Here is a 12,059-nt window from a genome sequence, read left to right as displayed (position 1 = left end):
ATTACAGGACTTCTGACACTGGATATTGCAAAATAATGTAACACACACACTCACTAGCTTTTGTACCCAGATTCGCCCGGGGAGCTGCCGGCACATATCCCCGCCCCCCACCACCCCGCAGCCGGCACATCTCCCCGCGCTGCTGCCGCATCTCTCCTCACTGCCGGCACATCTCCCTGTCCCCCTTCCCCCCTGCTGCCAGAACATCTCCCCCCATCCCCCCCGCTGCTGGCACATCTCCCCCTCCCCCCCGCTGCTGGCACATCTCCCCCTCCCCCCGTTGCTGGCACATCTCCCCACGCTGCTGCCGCATCTCCCCTTGCTGCCGGCACATCTCCCTGTCCCCCCCCCCCCTGCTGCCGGCACATCTCCCTCCTCCCCCCCTGCTGCTGGCAAATCTCCCCCCCCTCTCCCGCTGCTGGCACATCTCCCCCCCCTCTCCCGCTGCTGGCACATCTCCCCCCCCCCTCTCCCCCGCTGCTGGCACATCTCCACCCCTCTCCTGCTGCTGGCATATCTCCACCTCCCCCCCCTGCTGCTGGCACATCTCCCCCCCCCGCTGCTGGCACATCTCCACCTCCCCCCCCCCCTGCTGCTGGCACATCTCCACCTCCCCCCCCCCACTGCTGCTGGCACATCTCCACCTCCCCCCCCCCCGCTGCTGGCACATCTCCACCTCCCCCCCCCCCGCTGCTGGCACATCTCCACCTCCCCCCCCTGCTGCTGGCACATCTCCACCCACCCCTGCTGCTGGCACATCTCCACCTCCCCCCCCCCCTCAAACTGCTAGCACATCTCCACCTCTCCCCCCCAAACTGCTGGCACATCTCCACCTCCCCCCCCCCAAACTGCGGGCACATTTCCACCTCCTCCTACCCGCTGCTGGCACATCTCCACCCCCCGTGCTGCTGGCACATCTCCACCTCCCCCCTGCTGCTGGCACATCTCCACCTCCCCCCCGGCTGCTGGCACATCTCCACCTCCCCCCCGGCTGCTGGCACATCTCCACCTCCCCCCCCCAAACTGCTGGCACATCTCCACCTCCCCCCCCCCGCTGCTGGCACATCTCCACCTCCTCCCCCCCGCTGCTGGCACATCTCCACCTCCTCCCCCCCCCCCCGCTGCTGGCACATCTCCACCTCCCTCCCCCGCGCTGCTGCCGCCGCATCTCCCCTCGCTGCCGGCACATCTCCCTGTCCCCCCTCCCCCCTGCTGCCGGCACATCTCCCCCCATCCCCCCCCGCTGCTGGCACATCTCCACCTCCCCCCCAAACTGCTGGCACATCTCCACCTCCCCCCCCCCCCCGCTGCTGGCACATCTCCACCTCCCCCCCCCGGCTGCTGGCACATCTCCACCTCCCCCCCCACCCCAACTGCTGGCACATCTCCACCTCCCCCCCCACCCCAACTGCTGGCACATCTCCACCTCCTCCCCCCCCGCCGCTGCTGGAACATCTCCACCTCCTCCCCCCCCCCCCCCCCGCTGCTGGAACATCTCCACCTCCTCCCCCCCCCTGCTGCTGGAACATCTCCACCTCCCCCACTGCTGGCATCTCCCCTCGTTGTCGGCACATCTTCCCACCCTCCGCCGGCACATCTCCCCTCCCCCTCCCCCCCGCTGGTACATCTCCCCCCGCTTCCGGCACATCTCGCCGTGCTGCTTCCACATCTCCCCTCGCTGCTGGCACGTGTCCCCGCCCCCACCCACGCTGGTACATCTCCCCGCGCTGCTGCCGCATCTCCCCTCACTGCCGGCACATCTTCCCGCCCACCCCTTCCGCTGGCACATCTTCCCACACAGCCCTGATCCAGCCAAGGACACACCCCCTCCCTTAGTAGCCACGCCCCCCGCTCCAACATTTTTGCCGGACACCCGATGGAAACTTAGAATGTCCATAACTTGGGAGGCGAGTCATATTGGAAGCTCAAAATAGTTGCGTTGACCTACAAATCCGCAGCACAATGTCCAGTAAAAGTTTCGTAGTGCTACATCGTGCTAGTTGTGAGATTTCGATGCTTCAGACATACAAACAAAACAAACAGAATAACAAACTTAGAAATATAGTATAGATTTGGAAGCAACACCAGCCGTGTATGTATGTATGTATATATGTATATATATCATATAACAAAGAACAATAAGCACTCCGTCTGGTAAGTCTATAGGGTGGGTGCCGATCCTATATGGTAAGATAGGCAATACGATACCATGTTGCGACGAATATCAAAGGCAGCACTCCAAATGTTGGTCAAAAAAATATATTGTAGTTATTGGAATGATGTCTTGTTAACTACAATATATTTTTTTGACCAACATTTGGAGTGCTGCCTTTAATATTCATCGCAACACGGTATCGTATTGCCGGCTGTCCAATAGGAAAGCTTCTTCTCCTGCTCCAGTCACATGGTCCCAGCTCACAGTGCAGTATGGAGTCCTGCAGCTCCCGCGCGGGCTCCACACTGACGCTGATGCCGCCCAACCGCCCCTGCTTACCTGTTAAGATGTCGCCGCGGGCTTCCTCCACCCAAGGTACGTTTCCTCCACCCCCAGGTAAGTGAAAAACTGGGTAGTCAGGTACCCGGCCGGGTACATGGTGCCAAATCCTCTGGGTACCCGTTTTTAAAAAAATGTAGGACACGGTCCAACACTAATATATATACATATATACACACACACACACACATTAGTGTCCAGGTTTTCCCTGTGCACAAACATATCTATTCCTGGATCCATGTACATTCAAACACTGGGTTAGTCCCCTCTTTCAAACAAGATCCTTCTCTGACCCTCTCTGTCTCTGTGCTCTCCTGCAGCCCAATCGTGTCCTTATGTGGTCCTGGGCTCTCCATATGACCAAACATATTGCCTGCCCTTGGGTTCTTGCTTTCTTTAATGACATGTGCCCCAGGATATTGCTTCCCAAGTACCTCCCAAATTAACTATCTGTGGGTCCCTGTCGTAGTGAAGGAGATAAGAGTGGTGTCATTATAGTTTTCTCCAGCAGCCCTCACCCCTCCAGTCAGCAGGTAGATGATCTCCAGGATGTGATGCAAGATCCTTTCAGTCATCTGCTTCTTGTCCTTGTCCATTATCAGGGAGATATTCAGATGCACCAACAATCGTCTCTGGTTCTTGTGGAAGTGTTTCACCGCGTGGTGACCTCTGCAGTTAGTCATATATGTTGTACTTTTCCTTCACAGTAATATCTTCCTACACATGGGGGGGAGAGAGAGGAATGTATATGTGACCCTACAGTGACAGAAAAGGATAACAATGAAAATTAGTGTCCCTCCTGTCTGTGTCACCCTGCAGTGGGAGGGACAGATGTGAGGGGCTGGGTGTCCTTTCTGTCTGATGAAAGGTCCATATGACACCTGAAACGTTGTCTTTCCACTGTCACATTAAATGGAGAATTGCATTATGAACTTGTGAGTAGAGCTATACTTTGTATCTGTTTTAGAGGAGACCTGCACTTTGAAGAAATTGTTTGTCTGTGTTGTGTTGGCTGCACAAGCAGGATTCTCCTCGCCTGAAATGGTTTCCCCGCACTTTGGAATTGTCCCTTCTGTCTGGCTCACCCTGCAGTGGGATGGACAGATGTGAGGGGCTGTGTGTCCCTTCTGTCTGGGTCACCCTGCAGTGGGAGGGACAGATGTGAGGGGCTGTGTGTCCTTTCTGTCTGGGTCACCCTGCAGTGGGAGGGACAGATGTGAGGGGCTGTGTGTCCCTTCTGTCTGGGTCACCCTGCAGTGGGAGGGACAGATGTGAGGGGCTGTGTGTCCTTTCTGTCTGGGTCACCCTGCAGTGGGAGGGACAGATGTGAGGGGCTGTGTGTCCTTTCGGTCTGTGTCCCCCTGCAGTGGGAGGGACAGATGTGAGGGGCTGTGTGTCCTTTCTTTCTGGGTCACCCTGCAGTGGGAGGGAAAGCGTTGATCCTAAATAATACGTTGTGTATTACTTTTTCAGAAATCCTAGCGACCGTCCTTTATCAGGATACTTTTATGGCAGCGTTTTGGACGATAATTCGTGCTCTGTCTCCAGCACTTTATAACGGGCTTATCTTCTTCACTGAAGACAATTTTGTAACTATGAGGTCATCACGCCATCACCAATGCCAACGAATATTTATTAGATTATCAAATAATTCTTAAATGTAATTATCTACTATGACCATTACAGCCGGCTGTGGACTCTCTGAGTGGTTGCGAGATGCTTAGAGATATTTCTCAAACATTGGCTCAGAACCGGCAGTCGCATCTGTGTGTCAGTGTTACAGTGTCTGTGTATTACAATAGCTGTGTGTGTCAGTGTTACAGTATATCTGTGTATTACAATAGCTGTGTGTGTCAGTGTTACAGTATATCTGTGTATTACAATAGCTGTGTGTGTCAGTGTTACAGTGTGTCTGTGTATTACAATAGCTGTGTGTGTCAGTGTTACAGTGTGACTGTGTATTACAATAGCTGTGTGTGTCAGTGTTACAGTGTGTCTGTGTATTACAATAGCTGTGTGTGTCAGTGTTACAGTGTGTCTGTGTATTACAATAGCTGTGTATGTCAGTGTTACAGTGTGCCTGTGTATTACAATAGCTGTGTGTGTCAGTGTTACAGTGTGTGTCTGTGTATTACAATAGCTGTGTGTGTCAGTGTTACAGTGTGTCTGTGTATTACAATAGCTGCTGTATGTCAGTGTTACAGTGTGCCTGTGTATTACAATAGCTGCTGTATGTCAGTGTTACAGTGTGTGTCTGTGTATTACAATAGCTGTGTGTGTCAGTGTTACAGTGTGTGCCTGTGTATTACAATAGCTGCTGTATGTCAGTGTTACAGTGTGTGCCTGTGTATTACAATAGCTGTGTGTGTCAGTGTTACAGTGTGTGCCTGTGTATTACAATAGCTGCTGTATGTCAGTGTTACAGTGTGTGCCTGTGTATTACAATAGCTGTGTGTGTCAGTGTTACAGTGTGTGCCTGTGTATTACAATAGCTGTGTGTGTCAGTGTTACAGTGTGCCTGTGTATTACAATAGCTGCTGTATGTCAGTGTTACAGTGTGTCTGTGTATTACAATAGCTGCTGTATGTCAGTGTTACAGTGTGTCTGTGTATTACAATAGCTGTGTGTGTCAGTGTTACAGTGTGTCTGTGTATTACAATAGCTGTGTGTGTCAGTGTTACAGTGTGCCTGTGTATTACAATAGCTGCTGTATGTCAGTATTACAGTGTCTGTGTATTACAATAGCTGCTGTGTGTCAGTGTTACATTGCCTGTGTATTACAATAGCTGCTGTGTGTCAGTGTTACAGTGTGTCTGTGTATTACAATAGCTGCTGTATGTCAGTATTACAGTGTGTCTGTGTATTACAATAGCTGCTGTGTGTCAGTGTTACATTGCCTGTGTATTACAATAGCTGCTGTGTGTCAGTGTTACAGTGTGTCTGTGTATTACAATAGCTGCTGTATGTCAGTATTACAGTGTGTCTGTGTATTACAATAGCTGTGTGTGTCAGTGTTACATTGCCTGTGTATTACAATAGCTGTGTGTGTCAGTGTTACAGTGTGCCTGTGTATTACAATAGCTGCTGTATGTCAGTGTTACAGTGTGTCTGTGTATTACAATAGCTGTGTGTGTCAGTGTTACAGTGTGTGTCTGTGTATTACAATAGCTGTGTGTGTCAGTGTTACAGTGTGTCTGTGTATTACAATAGCTGCTGTATGTCAGTGTTACAGTGTGCCTGTGTATTACAATAGCTGCTGTATGTCAGTGTTACAGTGTGTGTCTGTGTATTACAATAGCTGTGTGTGTCAGTGTTACAGTGTGTGCCTGTGTATTACAATAGCTGCTGTATGTCAGTGTTACAGTGTGTGCCTGTGTATTACAATAGCTGTGTGTGTCAGTGTTACAGTGTGTGCCTGTGTATTACAATAGCTGCTGTATGTCAGTGTTACAGTGTGTGCCTGTGTATTACAATAGCTGTGTGTGTCAGTGTTACAGTGTGTGCCTGTGTATTACAATAGCTGTGTGTGTCAGTGTTACAGTGTGCCTGTGTATTACAATAGCTGCTGTATGTCAGTGTTACAGTGTGTCTGTGTATTACAATAGCTGCTGTATGTCAGTGTTACAGTGTGTCTGTGTATTACAATAGCTGTGTGTGTCAGTGTTACAGTGTGTCTGTGTATTACAATAGCTGTGTGTGTCAGTGTTACAGTGTGCCTGTGTATTACAATAGCTGCTGTATGTCAGTATTACAGTGTCTGTGTATTACAATAGCTGCTGTGTGTCAGTGTTACATTGCCTGTGTATTACAATAGCTGCTGTGTGTCAGTGTTACAGTGTGTCTGTGTATTACAATAGCTGCTGTATGTCAGTATTACAGTGTGTCTGTGTATTACAATAGCTGCTGTGTGTCAGTGTTACATTGCCTGTGTATTACAATAGCTGCTGTGTGTCAGTGTTACAGTGTGTCTGTGTATTACAATAGCTGCTGTATGTCAGTATTACAGTGTGTCTGTGTATTACAATAGCTGTGTGTGTCAGTGTTACATTGCCTGTGTATTACAATAGCTGTGTGTGTCAGTGTTACAGTGTGCCTGTGTATTACAATAGCTGCTGTATGTCAGTGTTACAGTGTGTCTGTGTATTACAATAGCTGCTGTATGTCAGTGTTACAGTGTGTCTGTGTATTACAATAGCTGTGTGTGTCAGTGTTACAGTGTGTCTGTGTATTACAATAGCTGTGTGTGTCAGTGTTACAGTGTGCCTGTGTATTACAATAGCTGCTGTATGTCAGTATTACAGTGTGTCTGTGTATTACAATAGCTGCTGTGTGTCAGTGTTACATTGCCTGTGTATTACAATAGCTGCTGTGTGTCAGTGTTACAGTGTGTCTGTGTATTACAATAGCTGCTGTATGTCAGTATTACAGTGTGTCTGTGTATTACAATAGCTGCTGTGTGTCAGTGTTACATTGCCTGTGTATTACAATAGCTGCTGTGTGTCAGTGTTACAGTGTGTCTGTGTATTACAATAGCTGCTGTATGTCAGTGTTACAGTGTGTCTGTGTATTACAATAGCTGCTGTATGTCAGTGTTACAGCGTGTCTGTGTATTACAATAGCTGTGTATGTCAGTGTTACAGTGTGTCTGTGTATTACAATAGCTGTGTATGTCAGTGTTACATTGCCTGTGTATTACAATAGCTGCTGTGTGTCAGTGTTACAGTGTGTCTGTGTATTACAATAGCTGCTGTATGTCAGTATTACAGTGTGTCTGTGTATTATAATAGCTGCTGTGTGTCAGTGTTACATTGCCTGTGTATTACAATAGCTGCTGTGTGTCAGTGTTACAGTGTGTCTGTGTATTACAATAGCTGCTGTATGTCAGTGTTACAGTGTGTCTGTGTATTACAATAGCTGCTGTATGTCAGTGTTACAGCGTGTCTGTGTATTACAATAGCTGTGTATGTCAGTGTTACAGTGTGTCTGTGTATTACAAAAGCTGCTGTGTGTCAGTGTTACATTGCCTGTGTATTACAATAGCTGCTGTGTGTCAGTGTTACAGTGTGACTGTGTATTACAATAGCTGCTGTGTGTCAGTGTTACAGTGTGCCTGTGTATTACAATAGCTGTGTGTGTCAGTGTTACAGTGTGTTTGTGTATTACAATAGCTGTGTGTGTCAGTGTTACAGTGTGTCTGTGTATTACAATAGCTGCTGTATGTCAGTGTTACAGTGTGTCTGTGTATTACAATAGCTGTGTATGTCAGTGTTACAGTGTGTCTGTGTATTACAAAAGCTGCTGTGTGTCAGTGTTACATTGCCTGTGTATTACAATAGCTGCTGTGTGTCAGTGTTACAGTGTGACTGTGTATTACAATAGCTGCTGTGTGTCAGTGTTACAGTGTGCCTGTGTATTACAATAGCTGCTGTGTGTCAGTGTTACAGTGTGTCTGTATATTACAATCGCTGCTGTATGTCAGTGTTACAGTGTGTCTGTGTATTACAATAGCTGTGTGTGTCAGTGTTACAGTGTGTTTGTGTATTACAATAGCTGTGTGTGTCAGTGTTACAGTGTGTCTGTGTATTACAATAGCTGCTGTATGTCAGTGTTAGTGTGTCTGTGTATTACAATAGCTGCTGTGTCAGTGTTACAGTGTGTCTGTGTATTACAATAGCTGTGTGTATGTCAGTGTTACAGTGTGTCTGTGTATTACAATAGCTGCTGTATGTCAGTGTTACAGTGTGTGCCTGTGTATTACAATAGCTGCTGTATGTCAGTGTTACAGTGTGTCTGTGTATTACAATAGCTGCTGTATGTCAGTGTTACAGTGTGTGCCTGTGTAATACATTAGCTGCTGTATGTCAGTGTTACAGTGTGTCTGTGTATTACAATAGCTGCTGTATGTCAGTGTTACAGCGTGTCTGTGTATTACAATAGCTGTGTATGTCAGTATTACAGTGTGTCTGTGTATTACAATAGCTGCTGTGTGTCAGTGTTACATTGCCTGTGTATTACAATAGCTGCTGTGTGTCAGTGTTACAGTGTGACTGTGTATTACAATAGCTGCTGTGTGTCAGTGTTACAGTGTGCCTGTGTATTACAATAGCTGCTGTGTGTCAGTGTTACAGTGTGTCTGTATATTACAATCGCTGCTGTATGTCAGTGTTACAGTGTGTCTGTGTATTACAATAGCTGTGTGTGTCAGTGTTACAGTGTGTTTGTGTATTACAATAGCTGTGTGTGTCAGTGTTACAGTGTGTCTGTGTATTACAATAGCTGCTGTATGTCAGTGTTACAGTGTGTCTGTGTATTACAATAGCTGTGTATGTCAGTGTTAGTGTGTCTGTGTATTACAATAGCTGCTGTGTCAGTGTTACAGTGTGTCTGTGTATTACAATAGCTGTGTGTATGTCAGTGTTACAGTGTGTCTGTGTATTACAATAGCTGCTGTATGTCAGTGTTACAGTGTGTGCCTGTGTATTACAATAGCTGTGTATGTCAGTGTTACAGTGTGCCTGTGTATTACAATAGCTGCTGTATATCAGTGTTACAGTGTGCCTGTGTATTACAATAGCTGTGTTTGTCAGTGTTACAGTGTGTCTGTGTATTACAATAGCTGTGTGTATGTCAGTGTTACAGTGTCTGTGTATTACAATAGCTGCTGTATGTCAGTGTTACAGTGTGTGTCTGTGTATTACAATAGCTGTGTGTATGTCAGTGTTACAGTGTGTCTGTGTATTACAATAGCTGCTCTATGTCAATGTTAAAGTGTGTGTCTGTGTATTACAATAGCTGTGTATGTCAGTGTTACAGTGTGTCTGTGTATTACAATAGCTGCTGTATGTCAGTGTTACAGTGTGTCTGTGTATTACAATACCTGCTGTATGTCATTGTTACAGTGTGTCTGTGTATTACAATAGCTGCTGTATGTCAGTGTTACAGTGTGTGTCTGTGTATTACAATAGCTGCTGTATGTCAGTGTTACAGTGTGTCTGTGTATTACAATAGCTGTGTGTGTCAGTGTTACAGTGTGTCTGTGTATTACAATAGCTGCTGTATGTCAGTGTTACAGTGTGTCTGTGTATTACAATAGCTGTGTGTGTCAGTGTTACATTGCCTGTGTATTACAATAGCTGCTGTGTGTCAGTGTTACAGTGTGTCTGTGTATTACAATTGCTGCTGTATGTCAGTGTTACAGTGTGTCTGTGTATTACAATAGCTGCTGTATGTCAGTGTTACAGCGTGTCTGTGTATTACAATAGCTGTGTATGTCAGTGTTACAGTGTGACTGTGTATTACAATAGCTGCTGTGTGTCAGTGTTACAGTGTGCCTGTGTATTACAATAGCTGCTGTGTGTCAGTGTTACAGTGTGTCTGTATATTACAATCGCTGCTGTATGTCAGTGTTACAGTGTGTCTGTGTATTACAATAGCTGTGTGTGTCAGTGTTACAGTGTGTCTGTGTATTACAATAGCTGCTGTATGTCAGTGTTACAGTGTGTCTGTGTATTACAATAGCTGTGTATGTCAGTGTTAGTGTGTCTGTGTATTACAATAGCTGCTGTGTGTCAGTGTTACAGTGTGTCTGTGTATTACAATAGCTGTGTGTGTCAGTGTTACATTGCCTGTGTATTACAATAGCTGCTGTGTGTCAGTGTTACAGTGTGTCTGTGTATTACAATAGCTGCTGTATGTCAGTGTTACAGTGTGTCTGTGTATTACAATAGCTGTGTATGTCAGTGTTACAGTGTGACTGTGTATTACAATAGCTGCTGTGTGTCAGTGTTACAGTGTGCCTGTGTATTACAATAGCTGCTGTGTGTCAGTGTTACAGTGTGTCTGTATATTACAATCGCTGCTGTATGTCAGTGTTACAGTGTGTCTGTGTATTACAATAGCTGTGTGTGTCAGTGTTACAGTGTGTCTGTGTATTACAATAGCTGCTGTATGTCAGTGTTACAGTGTGTCTGTGTATTACAATAGCTGTGTATGTCAGTGTTAGTGTGTCTGTGTATTACAATAGCTGCTGTGTGTCAGTGTTACAGTGTGTCTGTGTATTACAATAGCTGTGTGTGTCAGTGTTACATTGCCTGTGTATTACAATAGCTGCTGTGTGTCAGTGTTACAGTGTGTCTGTGTATTACAATAGCTGCTGTATGTCAGTGTTACAGTGTGTCTGTGTATTACAATAGCTGCTGTATGTCAGTGTTACAGCGTGTCTGTGTATTACAATAGCTGTGTATGTCAGTGTTACAGTGTGACTGTGTATTACAACAGCTGCTGTGTGTCAGTGTTACAGTGTGCCTGTGTATTACAATAGCTGCTGTATGTCAATGTTACAGTGTGTGCCTGTGTATTACAATAGCTGCTGTGTGTCAGTGTTACAGTGTGTCTGTGTATTACAATAGCTGTGTGTGTCAGTGTTACAGTGCCTGTATATTACACTAGCTGCTGTATGTCAGTGTTACAGTGTGTCTGTGTATTACAATAGCTGTGTATGTCAGTGTTACAGTGTGTGACTGTGTATTACAATAGCTGCTGTATGTCAGTGTTACAGTGTGTCTGTGTATTACAGTAGTTGCTGTTGTCAGTGTTACAATGTATCTGTGTATTACAATAGGTGCAGTATGTCAGTGTTAGTATGCCTGTGTATTATAGCAGCTATTGTAATACACAGACACACTGTAACACTGACATACAGCAGCTATTGTAATACACAGACACACTGTAACACTGACATACAGCAGCTACTGTAATACACAGACACACCGTAACACTGACATACAGCAGCTATTGTATGTCAGTGTTACTGTGTGACTGTGTATTACAATAGCTGTGTGTGTCAGTGTTACAGTGTCTGTGTATTACAATAGCTGTGTGTGTCAGTGTTACAGTGTGTGTCTGTGTATTACAATAGCTGTGTGTGTCAGTGTTACAGTGCCTGTGTATTACAATAGCTGTGTATGTCAGTGTTACAGTGTGTGCCTGTGTATTACAATAGCTGTGTGTGTCAGTGTTACAGTGTGACTGTGTATTACAATAGCTGCTGTATGTCAGTGTTACAGAGTCTGTGTATTACAATAGCTGTGTGTGTATATAATGTGAATAATAACAGAAGATCATTACCTTGCTGCAGCCATGTGTGGGAGGGGGAGGGGTGTGGTTAGAAAAACTCTGCACTGATTGGCCTATCACAATGCATTCTGGGATTCGTAGTTCATCTACCTCTAAATACTATAATATTGGAAGAGAAGGACTACAGCTCCCAGAAGCCCTTTGGCAGGGAGGGAGAGATCACATGGCAAGCAGTGACCAATCAGTGTGCAGCTGTAGAGGAGGCGGAGATAGAGACAGAGGGAAAGGAAGAGGCGGGAGAGGGGGCGGGGCCTCCGGCTGCAGTCACAGGATCTTCATATCATTTCCTGCAGATTTATATCAGTGATTGTGAGATAAATAATAATATAAAGTGAAACATTTCTAATAAACCCTCAGTATAATGAGTCTCTCTCTAATGACAGATATTAGTCACATCCATAAGCAGTTTCTCATCCATATTCCCAGTAAC

General features: G+C 46.2%; 1 protein-coding gene across 1 annotated transcript in view; it reads right to left on the bottom strand.

Annotated features, from left to right (window-relative positions):
- Positions 1-11,714, bottom strand: part of LOC142465270 (uncharacterized) — a 375,233-nt gene extending 363,519 nt beyond the window's left edge. Inside the window, 2 exon segments of the mRNA XM_075569284.1 lie at positions 3,013-3,211; positions 11,621-11,714. Of these exon segments, the coding sequence (XP_075425399.1) occupies positions 3,013-3,177 (165 nt within the window). The 5' untranslated portion in view covers positions 3,178-3,211; positions 11,621-11,714.
- Positions 11,715-12,059: the final 345 nt, after the last annotated feature.

This window comes from Ascaphus truei, chromosome 13 (genome assembly GCF_040206685.1).
Source record: "Ascaphus truei isolate aAscTru1 chromosome 13, aAscTru1.hap1, whole genome shotgun sequence".
NCBI lineage: Eukaryota > Metazoa > Chordata > Amphibia > Anura > Ascaphidae > Ascaphus > Ascaphus truei.
This window is presented reverse-complemented; position numbering and strand designations above follow the sequence as displayed.